The sequence below is a fragment of the Esox lucius genome, chromosome 2 (genome assembly GCF_011004845.1).
Source record: "Esox lucius isolate fEsoLuc1 chromosome 2, fEsoLuc1.pri, whole genome shotgun sequence".
Lineage (NCBI taxonomy): Eukaryota > Metazoa > Chordata > Actinopteri > Esociformes > Esocidae > Esox > Esox lucius.
The window spans coordinates 14,972,205-14,993,755 of NC_047570.1; the positions used below are offsets into that span (position 1 = coordinate 14,972,205).

Below are 21,551 nucleotides of genomic sequence, written 5' to 3' on the forward strand. Positions count from 1 at the left end.
CATTGTGAATAAATGTGAGAATACAAGAAATATTGTCTTACCTCCCATTTAGTAATATTATATAAAATGCTGCATGAAATGCTCATATGAAAAGGTTGCTGGTCAACAATGCAACAAAAATAAAATTAGACTGTTGCTGGCAATTTGCAAAAGGAAAACCTCAAGATGCTCTTCAGCTAGCTTAGCCTTTGCCTGTTTTGATTATTCACTGATACACATCAAAACCAGCTGACACGCCTACCCCCTCCCTTCAGCTCTACTGATGGTTGGCTCAGACCAAAAAACAATCATTCACTTAATGGACTTTTTTAATTAACATTTGTCAGTTTAACATATCAAATGATTCTAGATCATCTGTAAAACATCTCATGTATGACCAAGTGGAAAATCATCATGTTTTATTTTGAATGCACAGAAAAGACTAAGAATACTATATTATACTTTTAACATTCAAGTTTCTTTAGGATGTGGCTTAGTCAATGAAGATCATATCTGAAATCAGCCCTGGCCACAGAAACACACCACACAGGATTGTCACAATTATAATAGCTTTTAATAGTGTTAGTCATCCCTGTCCAGACTTCTGGCAAGAAAAAAAAACATAGAGATTGAAAAAAACAGAAAAGAAGCCAGGCAAGCCTAGTTCTGCTGGACTGCAACTGGAAGGAATGAATGTTATTGTCCCTGGCTAGTTTTGAGCTGTGATTTTCTATGTGCCAGACTGTCTTTAACTATTATGCTATTTAAACAGCAGGTAGTGTTTCACGTGATAAGTGCTACTACTGCCGTGCAAAGGCTAAAGGCCGTAACTTAATTTATTTTATTTTATTTGTTATTGTCATTTTTGGAACATTCTTTATCATGTGGACAATATCTTGAGTAAATTTTTTTGGGAGAAAAAAGTGTGTCGTCTTTGCCATAACGGGCTGAATCCCGTAACATCAGATACAGATCTTTGGCTGTGTTACACTGCACTCCCGGACGCTCAAATTGCTGCGCATCAAAGTGAAGTGTTGTGAAAAATGTTCTTCCTTTCCCGCCAAAAATAAGAAATAACTCAGGAGTTTCTGGATTCAAATAAGACTTTAATGAAGATCATAAAAGCTAAGTTGATCTGCAGAAACAACTGTCTTGTCAACCTCGGACACACAAATTCATACAGTGGTATCTTGCATTATAGCCCCTGGCAAACCCTTTATGCTAATCCCTGGGCGGATCTTGTCCTGATCTGCCACCCTTGTTTCACAACCTTCCAAAATCTGTTCTTTGTTAAATATTTGTGCTGTAAGCTTTAGAAAATTCAATACAAATTATAGAGCCATTAGGGTCCTTAGTTTAATGCATTTGATTGTACCTTGCTTATACATTAATTGTCATTTGATTATTCCAATACAAGACTTATACATCATTTGATAATGATTATGCAGTTTACCATATTGATTGCTAACGTTTGTGATTAACATAATACATTACTTAAGTTTGTGCAGTGGCAGAGTTCAGAAATATTCTTATGAAAAACCTCTATAGAAGTTTCTGTTTACTGTGCTGGAGTTATGGTGTTAGGCATATGCTTATGTATTAATATCTGTCATGGAAGCATTTCTGACACACACAGTAGTTTGAATAAGGTGTAAAGCACATGGTGTTGCAGTGGTGTTTTTTTTTTTACAAACATTACATCTAGCATTTAAGAATGGCCCATTGCTCTTGAAGGAAGATTTTGGTGGAGATAGCTTTAAAATGCAGACACTAAGATCAGTGTAAGAAAGATTAAGCAACATAGATAGGAAATCTACTAAAATTATTTAATATTTATTTTTTATTTAACAATGAGACCAACTGACGAGATCGCAAAAACGGGGTTGGGACTTGACTGATTGAAGAGCTAATCCATTAAGCTGTGCTAATAATTTCTTAGCTACAGTAAACCCCCAGCTATCCGCAGTTCCACATTCGCGAACTCAAATATCTGCAAAAAAAATTTGTTTTCCTAGATGCGATTGTGTTGAATTAATACTTATCCGCGATTTGTGTCACTTATCCACGGTTTTCCACATCCGCGAGGGTTCGCAGAACCGATCCCTTGCAGATACAGGGGGATGTAATGTACTTTGGCCTGGACCATGGCCTACACAATCTGTTTCTTTATCATGAAGCTTTGCCCATAGGGGCTTTCGCTCCTATTGGTTTACCCCTCTGCCAATAGGCAGGCACTGAACATTTTAATAACATTTAACTCCTTTCAGGAGTCGGGGGCGGAGGATGAGGAGACCGGCCTGGTGTTGGCTCCACTCACCTCAGGAACTGGTCCCCCCCACTCGGCTGAGCGGGTGCGGCGCCGTTCCAGTTCTTCCTCTTCGGAAGAAGAGGCTGTGAGTAGGCTGTCGCTACTCCCAGGGACAGGGCTGTCGACCCCCCGGCAAGAAAGGAGGAGGTCTTTGCTGCCATCTATGCCGCTGCCCGGCGCCTGCGCATCCCCATGCTGGTGCCTGCGCTAGAGGACGGGGAAGATTTGTTTGAGGCTGCCCGCCGGCGCCAGATGTCCCCTCTCTGCATAAATACGCAGAGGAGGCGTGGGGCGCTCCATTCATGACCCGGGGGACTGTGAAGTCGCATCTCGCCTTCACTACTGTGGAGGGGAGGTTGGAGACGCTGAGCAGGGGCATTCCGCCCCTGGAAACAGCACTGGCGTCCTCCCTGGTTCCGGGCCTGAGTACCTGGTCCGACAAGCGCCCCGCCCAGCCTGGTGGAGAAACAATACGCCCTTTCAGTGCAGTCTCTCGCGGCCTGCAACAATGTGGGCCTCTTGGCTGCAGCTGTGGAGGGTCGCACCTCGTTGACTCCGGCTGAGGTGTGTGAGTTGGCGCGTGCCTCGGCGGCCATTTTGAAGCTGACCCAGGCCAATTCCCTCTCGGTTGGTCGGGTGATGGTGACGTCAGTGGTGCAGGTTCGTCACCTGTGGTTGGTGTTGACCTCCCTGAAGGAGCCGGAGAAGGTTCCATTCTTGAACGCTCCACTTCAGGAGGACGCGCTGTTCGGCGCTGCGGTCACAGAGGCCCTGGTGCGTCAGAAGAAGGACAGGGAGGAGCGTCTCCATTTGGGTCCCCTTTTGACAGTCCCTTCTTCATCTGCGGCTTCCTCTGCTCCTCCTGAGGCCTCGCGGAGGCCTGGGGGTCGTCTACGTCACCGGGCGCAACATTGCCGCGCTAAGGCGGTGGGTCAAGCTGAACCGGACGCGGCACGCCCGACGCAGCGTGAGGTGCGAGAACCTCGCCCCCAGAGGTTGTCTACTCCTCCTCCTCCCTGCCGACAGAACGATGGGGGCCGTAAGGCGTACCTGACTCTTTGGGGGGGAGTGTCCCTCGGACGCTTCCCCACCCTGTGTGCGTTTGGTGGGGAGCTCCTCTGTTTCGGTAAATAAAGTTGTGTGTTCACCTTATTTACCTGTGAGTGAGCCCCCTTCGGAGCGCCACATCAACTGGCTGGAGTTGGACACGATCCGGCTACACTTCGCACCGGCCCTGTGGGGTCGGGACGTGTTGGTGTGGTCAGACAACCGCACGGCGGTCACTTACGTGAACAGGCAGGGCGGGGTCAGGTCTCTGCCCCTCCACCTGTTGGCGGTGCAGATTTGGGAATGGGCGCACGTGCACCTCAGGTCTCTGAGGGCCCTTCACATTCCCGGAGAACTCAATGTGGGCGCGGACTTGCTGTCCCAGGGTGGTCCTCGGGACGACGAGTGGCGTCTTCATCCCGACATTGTGGCCGAGATCCGGAGACGCTTCGGGAAGGCGCAGGTGGATCTGTTCGCTTCCCGGGAGGACGTGCACTGCCCCCTGTGGTATTCTCTTCGAGCACAAGACAGGCCCCTGTTGGGCGTGGACACGTTGGCTCACCGGCCGTGGCCGAGAGTGCTGTTCTACGCATTTCCCCCTTTACAGTGCATTCTACCTGTCATGTCTCGGGTGCGTTCGGAGGGGTTGTCGCTCATACTGATAGCCCCCTTTTGCCTGGGTGACGCTCCACTCATAGAACTGGGGTTGCGAAAGTAACCCAAGTATCGCAATTTAATTTGTCAAGTTGAACGCCTGTTCTTTTGTCACCGGTAGGAACAATTTAGTTGATTTGTAGTGTTTAATACCGTAACTGGAATTAGGAACTAAACAATTAAAAGTAAAGGGCTTGTAATAAAGCCCATGTTATATAGTTGAGTTTTCATGAGAAATGGGACTGATAGAGGGATGAAAAGTCTATGAAGTCTAAAAACCATATGATTATATTAGCAAGCTGCTAACTAGCCAATAATTGGTAGCCTACATAGGTAGCTACTTGACACAAAAATATGCTCAGCGAGAATTATTCTCTTCATTTTATAAAAAGCAGCATGCAACATCTGTGGAGAATCAATGCGTTCTGAGTAGTTGCATATAGCTGCACACAATGTTCTGCAAGCTTTCTGCTTTGACACCTTAGGTGTGATCCAGGCGATTCTCAAAACCAAACGTTCTGCAACTGCTTCTGCACTGATGCTAGCCATTCATTTGAAATGAATTAACTTCTGGTATATCAATTAGCATATATATAAATTGTAGTACTTGTTATCTGCAGTGAGTAGGCATAAGACGTATGTATATATATATATATATATATATATATATATATATATATATATATATATATATATATATATATATATAGATAGATATATATATATATATCAACATATGTATCAACATTTTACCCGCGATTTGTATGTGTGTATATATATACACATACATACTGGGACAGCAAATGGAAATCGCGATGGAGTAATACTGAACCAACCTCGTTTACACCGTCTTACGCTTGCAGATATATTATGAACACAAATTCACATTAATTTATTTTGACAACAGAAGGAAGCCACGCCGTAAGGCATGGCATCAAAAAATTGGTTGATACTCATAATGCTCCTCTCCACGGAAATCTTTAGTAAAAGGCGAAAGATTTATACGATCTGAAGAGAAACCAGAGTTTTTTGACACAGTTAGAGTAAAGTAACGATGGCATTCACGGACATGACATTTTCTGGTGTGGTGATACTTATCTCATTACCCAGAGGAAATATCATGCCCTGCTCAACATGTACATCAGTTTACAGATGTATTACAGAGTATTGGAAATTACCAAGTATATTGTCGTTTTCAAATATATTATAACAACTAAAATGTGTCCCGAGGTGCATGATGGGAAACATGCAACGCATGCGTCGTTTAAATGTTGAGTCGCCTAATCAGAATTCAGCAGAAGTTTGACAGCAATGTTTATTCGAATGCTCTAATGCAGAGGTGTCAAACCGGTTCCACGGAGGGCCGAGTGTCTGCAGGTTTTTGCTCTCTCCTTGTACTTGATTGGTTAATTAGGTCACTGATTGGTTAGTTTCTACCCTCACCTGGTTGTGTAGGTATGAACTAGGAACCAATTTATAGGAAAAACCAAAAACCTGCAGACACTCGGCCCTTTGTGGAACCGGTTTGACACCTGTGCTCTAATGTATCAACATTTTACCCGTCCTAGGTGTAGTTAGCTTCGGTGTTTCAGTTTAATGTCAAATCTCTGCCTTCATTTATTTCATTGATATCCAACGCATAGACAACATAGGAATGCCCCAATTATATTTGACAGCGGCCAGACCGCGCTTTATTTCGCGGTCTAGGCTCTAAAACTACGGGGGACCAAAGGGGTCAAAATTAAATAATTGTATAAGAGAACTAATTATTTAAATAAATATATACTTTTAAGTGGCACATTATTGTGAACTATGTTTTATAATGCTCCTTTTAAAACTAATAGTATGATATTTCATAATAATTTATTGAATTTCCCTATCTTTTTTTCATTGTAAGATGTACTGTATTTCATAATATCATGGCCTTTTTGATAATATAGTGACCTTTTATAATTTCCTGGTGTATTTCATCATTTAATGGTGTATATCATCAAGTTTGATGATATTATGTAAGAAGCTATGATTTAATGAAAAACATGTTTTGATGAAAATATAAAGATTAGGAAATACAGTGTATTATTATGAAATATCATACCATTATTTAAAAAAGTGGCATTATAAAAATATTTCCTACTAATGTGCCTCTTAAAATAATATATTTTATTAATTAATTATATATTTCATTATTTAATTTTGACCCCATTGGTCCTCCATATGAAACAATTCTGTAGGTATTCATTAAAAACAAAAATGAATGTAACTGTGCTAAAATAAATGTTCAGGAATATTTGAGGTTTGCGTAAAAAACAATCAAATTAACCAGGCAAGCCTAGTTCTGCCAGGCCTTGATTAGAAGGGATGAATGTTGTTTCCCTGGCTGGATTCAATCTGCAGTTTCCTATGTGACAGCCTGTGTTTTTAACCACTACACTGTTTAAACAGCGGGATTTGTTGCACGTGATACGTATGTAGAGATGTGGTGTCTGTTTACTTTCTTCATTATCAAACCAATTAGTCGAAACTCCACGGAAGTCGAAACTAGTTCCCTACATTACCTATTAACATCCAAACCAACAACCGATAAAACAGGATCACAAAGCTACATTCAACATGTTAAATTAGAAAGAGATGATTGTAGATGGCTTGCTAATAGCTGTACAGTACCAATATTGGAAACAATTTCTCCAATCACTCCATGGCTGGTTTTTTAGAGAAGAAAGACAGCCAACCACTACGCTATGTGAAATATGCTATGTAAATCGGAATGTTCCTTGTCGGTGCAGTTCGTCCATCATAATATAACATTTTCATTTAGGGGTGTACTCACTTTTGTTACTAGCAGTTTAGACATTAATGGCTGTGTGTTGAGTTATTTTGAGGGGACAGCAAATTTACACTGTTATACAAACTGTACAGTCTCTATTTTACATTGTAGCAAAGTGTAATTTCTTCAGTGTTGTCACATGAAAAGATATAATCAAATATTTGCTAAAATGTAAGGGGTGTACTCACTTTTGTGAGATACTGTATGTTATATAGCCTCTGTGCCGTTATCTGCCCCATGTCATCAAAACCACACACTTTTAAGCTTGGGATTTCATGGCTTATTGAAGTATGATAGTGATTCTACTTGTAGAGTATGCACATATACACAAACAGCACACACATGTATACAGCGCAAAATGTGTTTTACAAAAGTAGTTTGTTGGTAGGGAGTTAGGCTTGTGCCAGTAGTCAGGAGTCTTACCACTGGACCACAGATGAACCTCTAAATCAAATAAACCTTGATGAATAAATAAACCTCAGTAACAATTAGTTACTCAGCTTGGCACTAGTGGAAATGGTGGGGGCATGTGTGAACATGCAAATGGTGATCAGAGGGCAAAGAGGAAGAGGTTATTTTGGTATTTACTTGTTATTCCAATTTGTGGTGCCATTCACATCAAAAACACATTAACATTTCACTTTCAGCGTCACAGTATCCACAGGGACAGGACAGCAGTAGAGAACCAAGTATGGCTATGTATACCAGATAAATGCAAGTGTATTGCTTGAATTTTGAAAAGTGATAGGCTACCATGGCAGTCTACCATGTTTATGACATTGAGGAACCAATAACATGTGAATGCTATTCAAGGTCCTAGTGCCCTCGCCACATTCTATACTTTCTACAAAAAAACAGAGAACACAACAAAAAGTATCATACACTTCAAAACAACAAATAGGTCACCTGCTTTAAAGAATACAAGAGACAGCCCCCTAATGTGACACTAAATGTTTATTTTCTTGAGTCCAAAAAATAAACCACACGTTTTCAAAACGCGTCCATAAAACCCCTGTGTTACTTCTTCTTCCGTAGGTTTAGTCGACTGAAGCACTTCACATGTTTAATAACTGACATGTCAAATTACATTGGTCCCATGCTGTCGAGATCCTCAACACACAACATCCAGGTTTTTGAACTGGTTGTTTAGCACAGCCTTTTTTTAACGCATCTAAACGGAGCTCGTTTAGACAATCAGGATACAAGAATTGTATGTGCTGTCTGAGCCGCGTTCAGGACTGTTTGCTCTTTCTGGAAAGTTTATGCAAAATAAACATGCCTATAGGACATTTAGAATTAGTATCGTGTATGTTCTATTCATTGTGTTTATTGCAACTCGAGGAAGTTTTTCCAACTGAACGTGGCCACCGGTGGGTAACGTTATCACATCAGTTGCTGTACAACCCGGACATTATTTTGTAGACACCCGTATTTGTTCTAGAGCGGAAGTGGCACCAGATCCTCGAGACCACGGGGACCGCTGAGAAACATTTAGGAAAATATTTGTGTAGTAGGGACTTGTATTTCCATCAGCGAAGATGTCTCGGGGTTCAATTGAAATCCCCTTACGGGACACAGATGAGGTAAGGACTAGCTAGCTACCCTGCTTTGTTTGACCGTGGATTGATAGAGCTAGGCTATCGTTAGCTAGCCCATTGCCTTGTAGTGTTTTGGTGTTGATTAGCCACCTCGCTAACATTAGCCAACAACTTCTCACTTGTCACAGATGTTTTCTTTCGTTATGTATAGCAAATGTTGGCTCATTACCCAATAGTGTTTGTGTACCGACTTTATACAGGCGATAACGCTAACGTTATTCAATTAGCTTGGAGATACAGTTAATGCTGCACCTAGGAAGCAAAACAAAACTAAGGCTGTCAATCTTTACTGTACTGTGCAGATAGTAAGGGAAGTTCGTCTATGCTTCAGCTATTCATTCGAGATTGCATTTAATCTTGAATGTGTACAAATTGGTGTTCATGTAAACATGTCTTGACATTCCCTGTTACATTGAATTCATTGTGTTCTGCAGGTTATTGAGCTTGATTTTGACCAGCTGCCAGAAGGAGATGAGGTCATCAGTATCCTGAAACAGGAGCATACACAGTTGCATATATGGATTGCTCTTGCTGTGAGTACAAATTCAGTGGCTATTATGGTAATACAGTTAAGCCTTAGTGAAATAGTTAAGATGAGTGAATTGATGGTTTAAATTTATTTGTTAGTTCAACTGTAATGCCTCCTGCCAGTCTTCCTGTACTTGAAACTCCCTAATCACTTATGCTTAATTTCATTTCCTCTGACTGACTGATTTTGTTTATGGATTTTACTTTTAGCTGGAGTATTACAAACAGACAAAGACAGAGGACTTTGTCAAGTTGCTAGAGGCAGCCCGTATCGATGGAAACCTGGACTACAGGGACCATGAGAAGGACCAGATGACCTGTCTGGACACCCTGGCAGCCTATTATGTCCAGCAGGCACGCAAAGAGAAGAACAAAGATGCCAAGAAGGAGCTCATCACCCAAGCCACCCTGCTCTACACCATGGCAGACAAGATCATCATGTACGACCAGGTAAGAAAACAAGGTCAAACGTTAATTAGACAGTTCATTAATGATTAAGAAGCAAAATACATTTCATAACTTATTTTTGTGGCCAATGTGTTTGTTTGTAACAGAACCACTTGTTGGGAAGAGCATGTTTCTGCCTGCTGGAGGGGGATAAAATGGACCAGGCCGATGCTCAGTTCCACTTTGTATTGAACCAGTCTACCAATAACATCCCTGCTCTTCTTGGTTAGTAAAACATAGAAAATGATCTACCATCTAAAACAAGCAAGGTGTCTTTCCAAATATGGACATAACATTGGACCGTTAATTTCAACAGGTAAGGCTTGCATCTCCTTTAATAAGAAGGATTACAGGGGAGCGTTGGCCTACTACAAGAAAGCTTTACGCACAAACCCTGGATGCCCTGGTAAGCATTTCAGTGTAACCTATCACATTCAGATGAACAATATCCCAGGTCTATCCTAACATTTCACTTTCTCTTACCAGCTGAGGTGAGACTGGGGATGGGCCATTGTTTTGTTAAGCTGAATAAGCTGGAGAAGGCTCGTCTTGCTTTTGGCCGGGCCCTGGAGCTCAACTCCAAATGTGTGGGAGCCCTTGTGGGCTTGGCTGTGTTGGAGTTAAACAGCAAGGAGCCTGACTCCATCAAGAACGGAGTGCAGCTCCTCTCCAGAGCATACACCATTGACCCCAGCAACCCCATGGTGCTCAACCATCTTGCTAACCACTTTTTCTTCAAAAAGGTAAGTGGGTGGATAATGTCCTAGCAGGGAAGAAAATGAACACACAACCCCAGCCAGTAAATCTTTCAACTTTAAAAGCTACTGGTGGGTAGCTAACGACCTTAAGGGAATAAGGGAATTTTTTTATTTGTATTTTACCAGTGGGGACACATTGAGCCCTGTGTCTCATTCACCAGTGTTAGAAATCAGCCGTTTCGTTTAGTGGTTGAAATAATGATTGCGTACCCGGTCGTCAAGGGAAAGAGTAATTCAATTATTTATTGCAGCATTTGATAGTCTATTGTTCATGATGTTACGGATTTGATCTTACTTGGTCTTACAAACTCGATCTCATCTAACTCTATCTCAAAGGGCTTCCGGCCGTACCTATACTTTATAGACAATGCCACCCAGAATACACATCACAGTACTGTATAGCCATTGGCTAATTACTGTTGCGCTTTGACTGTACGTGACTTCCTGTCTACGGATAAACAGATTTTCTGTTGTAAACTGAACATACACTTCAACACAAGCGTGCCCTGGAAACACAACCAAACAAATGCCACATAAATAGAAATACATATAAAACATGCAAAAATCCATAAAACATGCACATTTGTCAAAATAAAAAATCATTAGCCATTAAAAAAAAACTTCCCCAAGGGCACTATGGCATCCCAATGAAGTACCGACTGGATGCTATTCCAAACATTGGGGCTAAGTATGAAAAAGCTGAACTATCAAACTCATTGTTTACCAAAGGGATCAGTAATGTTAACCAACCCTTTGACCTGATGTTATAATTTGAAACTATGAGCTACAACAGAGATGACAAGTAAGTTGGAAGTCTATGGAGAGGGGCTTTGTAAACAAACAGAGTAGTGCAGTAGTCTGTCTTTAATGATGTCTGTTAAGATATGCAGAATTCAACAGAAAAGAGACTGAATTAGAGAGATGCTATTTTCAGTTCACTTAAAGGAAGATGAGTACAGGACAAGTGATGTAGTATTGTTTCCTTGAGATTTCTTTTCAGTAGTGGAGGAAATCCAAAAGTCACAATGTTCTCTGGTGCTCAGAGACTGGGCAACATCACCTCCTCCGCACTTTCTCACCACCTGGGGTCTGCTTGTCAGGAAGTCCAGGATCCAGTTGCAGAGGGAGGAGTTAAGTCCTAGGGGAGCTGAGCATTGGAACCATCTTAGTAGGCACAGTAGTGTTGAATGCTGAGCTGTAGTCCACGAACATTATCCTCACGTATGTGTTGACTCTTTCCAGGTTGGAGAGGGCGGTGTGTGTCGTCTGTGTGATGGCATCGTCCGTAGATCTATGGGGGCGGTATGCAAATTGAAAGGGGTCCAAGGGTTCAGGAAGGTTGGAGCAGATATGGGTTTTGACCAGCCACTCGAAGCACTTCATGATGATTGAGGTCAGGGCTACAGGGTGGTCATTCAGACAGGTGATGGAAGGTTTCTTTGATACAGGGACAATGGAGGTCTGTTTAAAGCAGGAGAGGACTGCAGACAGAGTTTGTATATAGAGGTGAAAACCTCAGCTAGCTGATCAGAGCACCCCTTGAGAACGCGGCCTGGAATGCCATCTGGCCCTGGTGATTTCCGTGGGTTCACTCTCCTCACGTCGGCCGTGGCTAGGGACAGAGTGCAGCCACCCTGGTCCTCAGCAAGCCTTCCAAAAGGAATGTTGTTGGTCACCTCAAACCGAGCATAGGAGTTGAGTTCGTCGGGGAGAGAGGCGGCAGGCTGGGCATCATTGCTGTTTCTCCCTCTATAGTCTGTGATGTGTCGTAGTCCACCCCACATCGTCTCGGATCAGAGCTGTGGTATTAAGACTTTTTGCATCTCTGATGGCCTTCTGTAGATCATATCTGCCTTTAGGTCCCTGGAACAATAGACAGAGGACCGTGCTCTGAGCATTGCACGGACATTACCATTAACCCAGGGCTTTTGGTTGGGGAAAGTCTGAACATTTCCCCTGGGTACGACATCATCAATGCACTTGGAGATGCATGCTGAGACAGAGTCTGTGTATTCAGCAATGTCCTCATCGGCTGCAGCACAGAACATCTGCCAATCTGTTGTTTCAAAGCAGTCCTGGACAGTGGTAGTGGATTCTTCATTCAAGCGGTGAACTGCCTGAAAACATTTTACATCCTGTTTTAGATGTTGGGAGAAGAATGGAGGTGTGATCCACCTTACCAAAGGCCGGGCGGGGGATGAGTTTGTAGCTGTTACGTGTTTATGAATAACAATGGTTAAGAGTCTGATCCCCACGGGTAGGAAAGTTAATGTGCTGGTGGTATACATTCCTCATATTTGCCCTATTGATGTCGCCAACAACAATAAAAGCTGCCTCAGGGTGAGTGTCCCCTAGTCCATTAATTACTCCGCATTGGTCCTACAGCGCTCGCGTTTCATCTGCCTGCGGGGTATATAGACTGCCGTGATTGTAGTGGAGCTAAATTCCCAAAGAAGGTAGAAAGTCCATACATTTACCGTAGCTCAAGGTCTGGAAAACAGTATTTTGAAAGTGCTGCAACATCCCAACACCAGTGAGAGTTAACCACAGAACCCTCCGCCTTTACGTTTACCTGTCTCCGAAGTTCTGTCCTGCCGGTAGATGGAAAAACCAGCTGGGGTAATCGCCGAGTCTGGCACACTAGTGTCTAGCCAGGTCTCAAAAAACACCAGCACACAGCAGTTCGCCATGTCCCGCTGGAAGTTAATCCGAGCATGTAGTTCATACATTTTATTGTCCAGGGATTGAACATTTGCTCAGTAACGGCAGATTTACATAGGTCTACTTAGGGTACCAGCACGTTTGCCTCTCTTCTTTTTTCCCCCGTCTGTGTTTTGGGAAGCAAATTGGCGGCAGGACAAAGGAATCACAGCAAGCGCTCCAGTAAGTAGAGTACAAGTCTAGTCAGTGAAAAGTGAACTTCCAGAAGTGCTAGTCGATCATACTGTATGAGGGACAGTGCAGCAGGAACAAAAATAAAAACAATATAAACGGTAATAAGCGAGAACCCGCATTGTGAATGCAGAGTTATTGTCAGTACAACCTTTCTCTATGGCACACGAGTCTGGGTGGGGTGAAGTGGACCCTAATGGCATTCGCAAAAATTATAGTTTGTGTGTTTTTACTTAATAAAATGTGTTCTAAATATCCTGTGCTTAATTACTATCATGCAATTTCTGTGATTATTGCCCTCATTTTTGGGTGTTAAAAAAATGTGTGTCTAGAGTTAATTCCTTTCATTTACACTTTTGTGTTTAATCATTCTCAGGACTACAGTAAAGTGCAGCACTTGGCTCTACATGCCTTTCACAACACAGAGGTGGAAGCAATGCAGGCTGAGAGCTGCTACCAGTTGGCCCGCTCCTTTCATGTTCAGGTAAGTGTAGACCCCTGGAGATATGTGTTTATTCCCCCAAACTGAATGGGTTTTTATGTATCTCTCTTCTCTCACATTCTAGGAGGACTATGACCAGGCCTTCCAATACTACTACCAAGCCACCCAGTTTGCCTCGTCTACGTTTGTGTTGCCTTTTTTCGGGCTGGGTCAGATGTATGTGTACCGGAGAGACAAGGAGAATGCAGCTCAGTGCTTTGAGAAGGTCCTTAAGGCCTACCCCAACAACTATGAAACCATGAAGATCCTTGGCTCTCTCTATGCTACTTCAGATGACCAGGAAAAGAGAGACATCGCCAAAGTAAATCTACGCAAATGGACAACACATTATATATATATTTTTGTCTCTGGCATTTTCCCTACAGTCGTAATGCTTTATAGATCTTGATCAGTACTATATCCAAAATAAATAACATGCTGTTTGTGTTCCCCAGGGCCACCTGAAAAAAGTGACGGAGCAGTACCCTGATGATGTGGAGGCCTGGATCGAGCTGGCCCAGATCCTGGAGCAGACTGACATCCAGGGTGCCCTCTCTGCCTACGGCACGGCAACCCGCATCCTTCAGGAGAAGGTCCAGGCCGACGTCCCACCTGAGATCCTCAATAACCTGGGGGCTCTCCACTTCAGACTGGGGAACCTGGGAGAGGCCAAGGTAGGGCCCAGGAATTTGGCAGAGCTGCCTGACTATATCCGCCTGGCCGGATCCTGGCTGCACACAACCATGCAGTGCAGAGAGCGACTAGCAGGGCAGCATACAGTTAGGCCTCTTCTAATCAAATGGGAAGTGTAATCAAACTGGTTATGTGTCTGCTCTACATTAGTTTAGGGATAATACTTTGCAGTTAATGTTACCTCAAGAAATTCTCCTTTAACAGTGTGGAGAGAGAATACTGCCAAAATGTTTGTATTTACGGCATATAACTCATGAATGTGAGCTATGGTTCGTAAACACACAGCATACAATCCACACATAAACCATGATTCATATATACACAGCATTAAACAAATTAAACTCACAAAATAAAAAAAAATCGCTATTGTAAGTCACTATCCACAAACCCTACCTAACTCACATTTCTAAAAAAGCATTTGTATAAAATTATTGTTGTTATTAATTTAGTAGAATTTCTTGGTGACTCCCAGCCAATCACCTAAGCACACAGTGATGACATCATCTACATTTCGGTTTCAACAAAGATGAGTGAGACCAACTGTGTTGGTTGACTTACCTAGCCAGCTACCTTTTATAGCAATTTGGCTATTCGTGAATTCTTTGTAATGCTTGAAAGGAAATGTGAATCCTTTTAGCTATGGTAAGATGTAATAGAATATTTTTGGCCTAACTGGCAAGAAATATCATGTTTTATCTTCCTGGTTTTAGAAGACTTCGGAGTGCAATGGCAATTTTAAGATTTAACATCACATTTGACACTACAAATGCTCATTTGTTTTAAAAGGGTACATTTATTTAATATGTAAGCTGAGGAGATTGGGCTGCAGGGTCGCCAAGTGGTCAAGACCATTGTGCCAATAATCGATATGTTGCTGGTTCTAGTCCCCGAGGCAACAAGGTGAAAAACATTAAGCAAGACAGTTAACCTTAATTGCTTCCAGGTCATTGCTGTAAATAAGAAAATGTTCTTAGCATATGTACCTGGTAAAATAACAAGGAAATGAATACACTTTTAACTGCAGTCCTTCATATTGTGTTTTTCCTGCCAACCATCAGCAGTGTTTGGACAGGTCAATGGGGACGACGTGTCAATCTAGGCATGCCCAAACCTGGTAAATACAACCGCGCTAAACATGGTCGGAGGGATGTCAAAGTGTTGTTCTGTCTGATCATGTTCAGAAATACTTCCTGGCCTCTTTGGAGAGAGCTAAAGCTGAGGGTGAGCATGACGAGCATTACTACAACGCCATCTCCGTCACCACCTCCTACAACCTGGCCCGACTCTACGAGGCCATGTGTGAGTTCCATGAGGCCGAGAAACTCTACAAGAACATCCTGAGGGAACATCCCAACTACGTCGACTGTAAGCACTTAAGATACTCTCGTTTGTCATTGATGGTCTGTCTCCTTCATTGTGTGTAATATGGTCCTGTGTTGCTACTTGCAGGTTACCTGCGTCTTGGGGCAATGGCACGCGATAAAGGCAACTTCTATGAAGCTTCCGATTGGTTCAAAGAGGCTCTGCAGATTAATCAGGACCACCCAGACGCCTGGTCCCTGATTGGGAACCTCCACTTGGCCAAACAGGAGTGGGGTCCGGGTCAGAAGAAGTTTGAGCGTATCCTGAAGCAGCCGTCCACTCAGAATGACACGTATTCCATGTTGGCCCTGGGCAATGTGTGGCTACAGACCCTTCACCAGCCCACCAGGGACCGCGAGAAGGTATGGCAGAACACTGACTGTTCAGACTTAGAGGCGTGGGAATAATCACTGTAGAATGCAGTGCCTCCCATTTCTTTCTAATGGCGGTTGTGTCCTGCAGGAAAAGAGGCATCAAGACCGAGCGCTGGCCATTTACAAACAGGTCCTCCGAAACGACTCGAAGAACCTCTACGCTGCCAACGGCATAGGTTAGTTGGCCTTCTGTCACTCAGTTTCCACACGCATGCTCAACACTCAAACACTGCCAAACTGTTAGCTTGTATTTACCTTGTTTAGCGGTCTCGTCTTTCCAGGTGCTGTACTGGCCCATAAGGGCTATTACCGTGAGGCCCGTGATGTGTTCGCCCAGGTGAGGGAGGCCACAGCTGACATCAGCGACGTCTGGCTCAACCTGGCCCACATTTACGTGGAGCAGAAACAGTACATCAGTGCTGTTCAGATGGTACGGCTCCGTGGTGATGTCCACACCCACTGGCATTTTTCCATTCCTGTATACAAGAGATGATTTATTCAAATGTCTTCTCCGCTCTCTGTGGCGTTAGTACGAGAACTGTCTGAAGAAATTCTACAAGCACCAGAACACAGAGGTTCTGCTGTACCTGGCTCGGGCCCTCTTCAAATGCGGGAAACTGCAGGACTGCAAACAGACTCTTCTGAAGGTGTGTGTTGTGTGGTAGCCCTTTGACTGGGTCTGGCTGAGCGCTCTGAAGTGAACGTGATTGGTGTGTTACTCAGTGCGCTGTGGCCGGCTGTGTCCCCAGGCGCGCCACGTGGCCCCCAGTGACACAGTGCTGATGTTCAACGTGGCCTTGGTACTGCAGAGGCTGGCCACTCTGGTGCTGAAGGACGAGAAGAGCAACCTTAAGGCTGTCCTCAGTGCAGTCAAAGAGCTGGAGCTGGCCCACCGGTACCCTGTAGACTCACTTTAACACCACTCCCATCGTTTCATCAAGCTCATTTCTCAACCTAACCCTGTCTCTTTTACCTCAGTTATTTTAGCTACCTCAGCAAGGCAGGGGACAAGATGAGGTTCGACCTGGCGCTTGCCTCTACTGAGGCCAGGTCAGTTTAAACAAATATCTTATAAATTAATAATTTGGGCCGGGAGCGATCTGAAGGTTTAAGGGAGGTGGGGGCACAGTGATCAGATGTTAGCGTGAACCTGGATGATGAGCTGTTTTTTTTTTTTTTTGTCGGGTCATTGCAGGCAATGCTCTGACCTGCTCAGTCAGGCCCAATATCATGTGGCTCGTGCCCGGAAGCAGGACGAGGAGGAGAAGGAGCTCCGGGCCAAGCAGGATCAGGAGAGGGACTTCCTGCGTCAACAGATGCAGAAAGAACAGGTCTGTCTGTGGGCTGGTCTCCACGACCATCGTCCCTTGTGTGTTCTAGTAAACCATAATGTATAGCCATTGAAGTCAGCAGACTTAACATTATCCTTGAATAACAGGTTTCTTTGGCCTCTGGTAAAATGTCTTTGTTTCTGGCAGTGTGTCTTTAACCTAGTTTAGGGTTTCCTAAACTGGTGAGGTCAAAGTGGGGTCGTGAGAAAATGTTCTCTTAATTTGTAGAACTGAGGTTAAGTCAGATCTGTTAACTGCTACACATAGTTGCAATAGGCAGAGTTGGTTCTATATATATATTTTTTTTTTTTACACAAACGTCTCTGTGGTTCTTCAACCTCATCACTATGACCCCCCTTCATGGTGTGCAAACATCAATACAATATTCCAATTGAGTTTTAAAGAGACTTGTGTGAAGATGTCAAATGGTTTCCTGGGACTTGTTTAGTTCAGCAGTGCTATTTTTACAACCAGTGGAGAATATTCTTTAAATGATCCCTTTACACAGAAAGCAAAAAAAAAAGTACTTTGGTTCCCTACTATATTGAAATACGTAAGATAAATTAATAAGGGGTTTACGCATCCTGATCAGTGACTAGGATGGGCTGAATTGCATATTTTTTTCAGATTTAAAGATAAAGGATGTTCTGGAAACATTCTACCGGCTCCCGCTCAGCACTATTTAATCTCCTTTCTGTTCTTGCACCTCTGTTGGAACTACTTTCCACTTGATGTTCTGACCGCAATCTCTGCACATTTTCAGAAACTTTTGAAACCCTACTCGGAATAAAAATAATCAAAATGAACTCCACTATCCCTCACGCGATAAACACATTTCAACAGTGTGCAAGAGAATGTTTTTTGGCAACGCTGTTCTAACTCACTGACCAAATCTGGCCCAATAGGAGGAGAAGAGAACCAAGCAGGAAGAGGATCAGAAGAAGCTGCTGGAGCAGAGAGCCATGTATGTGGAGAAGACCAAGAATCTGCTGTCCTTCGCCGACGGAATGAAGGAGGAAAGGAAAGAGAAGAAGAAAGGAGGCGGCCGGGTAAGTACCAACTGATGCACCATGGTTGACGTGGCAATGGATCTGAATCTCAAAGAAAAGTTAAGAACCTTGGGTGCAGTAGGTATACGTTCTGTCTTTGTCCCCAGCGCAAGAAGGGGGGTGACTTTGATGAGTTTGTTAATGACGGGTCTGATGAGGATCTGCCAGTGAGGCGGAAGAAGAAGCGAAAGGCTGGAAGCGGAAGTGAGGAGGAGGGCGAGGATGGAGAAAAGAAGTCCCGCAAGAAGAGGAGGAGGTGAGCCTGATGTTGAAGCTTTCGGTTTCATTTGCAGTGGCTGGTTGGAGAACGGCCCGGTCTGAGCGGCACTGTCAAAGTGTCTCTTAAATTGATCTGACGCAGCCAATAACAGCGTCATTCTGAACAGTGAGATTGTTGAGAACACTGTGACTGTGTTTCAGACCCACCAAACGGGGAGGCGATGGCAGTGATGAGGAGGAGGGTGGCTCCCGGGGCAAAAAGCAACGCAAACCCCGAATGGGTGGCAAGAAGATCCAACGGGTCAGTCATGTTGTACGTCACTGTCATGAGTTTTTCCTTTTGTACCTAATCGGCCCGACCGCATAACAGTATTTCTGTTCTTGTACAGGCCGAGCCTGTGCCACCTTCTCTCAAAGGCAAGATCAAGTCGAAAGCCATTATCTCATCTTCCGACTCCTCATCAGACGAGGATGGACTGAAAATCGCTGAAGACCGGTGAGGACAAACTCATTTGTACATTAAATGCTACAGAAAACAATAAACCAAGCAAGCCTAGTTCAGCTGGCCCACAATAGAATGTGTTGGTCGTGTATGCCCTCTTGAGAATCGAACCCGGGTCGCCCACATGAAAGGCAGGGTCCTTAACCACTCTGCCACAGATTTGCTCATTTGCTGGTGGTTTGAATATTTTGTTAGATACCATTAACTATTGTGTTTACTGGGAAATTATTTTTATTACGTGTACCTCCACCAAAAATGTCATCTATTACCTTTATGGCCTTTGCCACTGGACATTTTAACAGCTAATTAGCCATATGTGAATGACATTGATACAATAACTACTGTATCGATATAGGTGACGATAACTGACTTTTTTGTCAAGTTAAAAGACGGGAGAATCGTGTAGCCAGCAAAGTGTTTGTCTATCCTGAAGAAATTTGAAAAGACATAATTTGAAAATCCACCAGAAATAGTCACAATATAACAGTAAACAGTTTGATTTTAGGCTTCCCATAACGTAGCTACTGAATGTTGTAGCTAGCCAGGTTTTTGTCTATACTGAACAAATCCTCTTTAGCCACTGGCCATTTTAACAGCTAATTAGCCATTTATCAATGACATAGATACACTATCAATATAGGTGACAATAACTAGTGATGGCCAATCGAGGCTTCATATGCGTTATTTCAGCAGCAGGATATTATGCTGGCAGCACTCAGATTTTCTTTATCACAATAAAAGCCATCATTGAAATGACCACTAAGCTGTTTAACAAGGGGTACTCAGGCAGTCAGTCAGTAACTCGGTCAGTAAGAGACATTCGCTCTTCTAGGCCGGCTCTGCTTACGCGGTCAGGCAAAAAGAACACCCCAAAGTAAGGTTTATGTAACACACTAATACATCATGGGTCTTCATCTGTTCACTGCGCAGAAACCCCAGAGACAGTGGTTCTGGCTCTGATGACGAGGGTGGTCATAAGAAACGCATCGCTTCGGACAGTGAGTCTGATGGGGGAAGGAAACGCTCTGGCAGCGAGGCCGGAAGCCTCCATCGATCTGGGAACTCCGGTAGCGACTCTGGCAGCGACCCAGGCAGCGACCGTCCCGTAAAGAGGAGGAGAGTGCAGCAGCAGTCTGACTCAGAGCAGTCTGATAACGAGAGCAAGAGGAGCCGCTCTGGGTCGGAGGACGAGTCCCGACCAGGCTCAGCGGTCGCCGCTTCTGGCTCTGAAGCGGGCTCTCCGGCAGGCTCCCCCGTGGGTTCCCCACGACACTCTGATAATGGATCAGAACCTGATGGTTCTGCAAATGAGGCCTCCAACCATGGCTCTGGCTCTGACAGCGACTGAGGCTTCAAACACTTAAGACTTTTTTCCTACTGCAAGAAAAAGTTACTTTGACTTAGATTTTTTTGTAGAGGCTCTGAAATGTAGTTTCTTTGGTTCGGTCTTTGTTTGTCCCCTGACATGAGCACATACAGTACAGCTTTGTAGCTCATAATGTGGGTTGTCTTAATAGCTTTTGTTCATCAGACTGTTAAAGACGTGTATTATGCTGTACCTCATGTCCTTTTTGTTGATGATGGATGGAACATTTAACTATTAAGTCATGTCTGACAGCTGTAATCTTGTTTTTTATCTTAAAATGATTGGATGAGGTGATTGGACAGACTAGTTAATTACACCAGAGATGGTGTAACGGAATATGTAGATAATAAACATATTAAATACAGTTTTTTTCTGTTTCTGAAGAAGCTGTCTGTAAGAACATTTGAACATGGGGTTAAGGGTTTTGCATTAGTTTTGGGCTGCATTCCCCCTAAAATGGCTTAAGACATTCCTATGAATCAACATAATCAGTTAAGCTTTTCTCAGAGTGTAAATAATATATTATCCATCATTTTTAATTGAGTTCCAATAAATGTACAGAAATTACTAAATGATTTAGCAGCAAGCCTAGGTGGTGCCATTGTAAATGTATTCATAGTTATCATCATCCACAGGCTAGGAATACGTTAGCTCAGTGGTTCTTAATCCTCTCCTGGGGACCCCCCCAGACATTCCATTACAGGGAACGTGTAATCATCAAAGTATAACACCAAGTCAGTTAAACTTGAGGGATATAAAAACGTCCAGTTAGGATGCATAAGCGATTGAAGTGACAACAGGTGCACTGGAGAGGCGACAGCAAAGACAACCCCCAAAAGGGGAATGGTTTTGCAAATGGTAGCCACAGACAATAGCTTTCTCCTTATCCTTCCTGACTGATTCTTCTCTAGTTTTGCATTTTTTATAGTTTCCTTGTCGCAACTGGTAGTATGAGGTGGTACCTGCAGCCCATTCAGGTTGCACAGGTAGTCCAGCTCCTCCAGGATGGCACGTCCACACGTGCCGTCACAAGAAGGTTTTGCTGTGTATCCCAATACAGTCTCAAGAGCAGGGAGACTCCGGCCTCATGTCCAGAGTGTGTAGCCAGTTCCTGGAGGACAAATGTATCGATGCCATTG

The 21,551-nt window shown here is 43.6% G+C and overlaps 1 protein-coding gene and 1 non-coding gene across 2 annotated transcripts; one reads left to right on the plus strand and one right to left on the minus strand.

Annotated features, from left to right (window-relative positions):
* Positions 1 to 4,900: 4,900 nt before the first annotated feature.
* Positions 4,901 to 5,016, minus strand: LOC114829544. Its single transcript, XR_003777457.1, has one exon. It is a non-coding gene; the product is annotated as a U5 spliceosomal RNA (small nuclear RNA).
* Positions 5,017 to 8,027: 3,011 nt separating this feature from the next.
* On the plus strand, positions 8,028 to 20,779 carry ctr9 (CTR9 homolog, Paf1/RNA polymerase II complex component). The gene is made up of 22 exons (XM_010881135.3): positions 8,028 to 8,395; positions 8,845 to 8,943; positions 9,149 to 9,388; positions 9,493 to 9,610; positions 9,702 to 9,791; positions 9,872 to 10,128; positions 13,412 to 13,519; positions 13,602 to 13,838; positions 13,972 to 14,190; positions 15,391 to 15,574; positions 15,659 to 15,933; positions 16,034 to 16,121; positions 16,227 to 16,375; positions 16,476 to 16,592; positions 16,695 to 16,840; positions 16,924 to 16,995; positions 17,141 to 17,276; positions 18,182 to 18,325; positions 18,433 to 18,581; positions 18,746 to 18,845; positions 18,934 to 19,040; positions 19,977 to 20,779. Exons 1-22 carry the CDS (start codon positions 8,351 to 8,353, stop codon positions 20,392 to 20,394), a joined length of 3,498 nt encoding a protein of 1,165 aa, XP_010879437.1. The 5' UTR covers positions 8,028 to 8,350; the 3' UTR covers positions 20,395 to 20,779.
* The last annotated feature ends 772 nt before the right edge of the window (positions 20,780 to 21,551 follow it).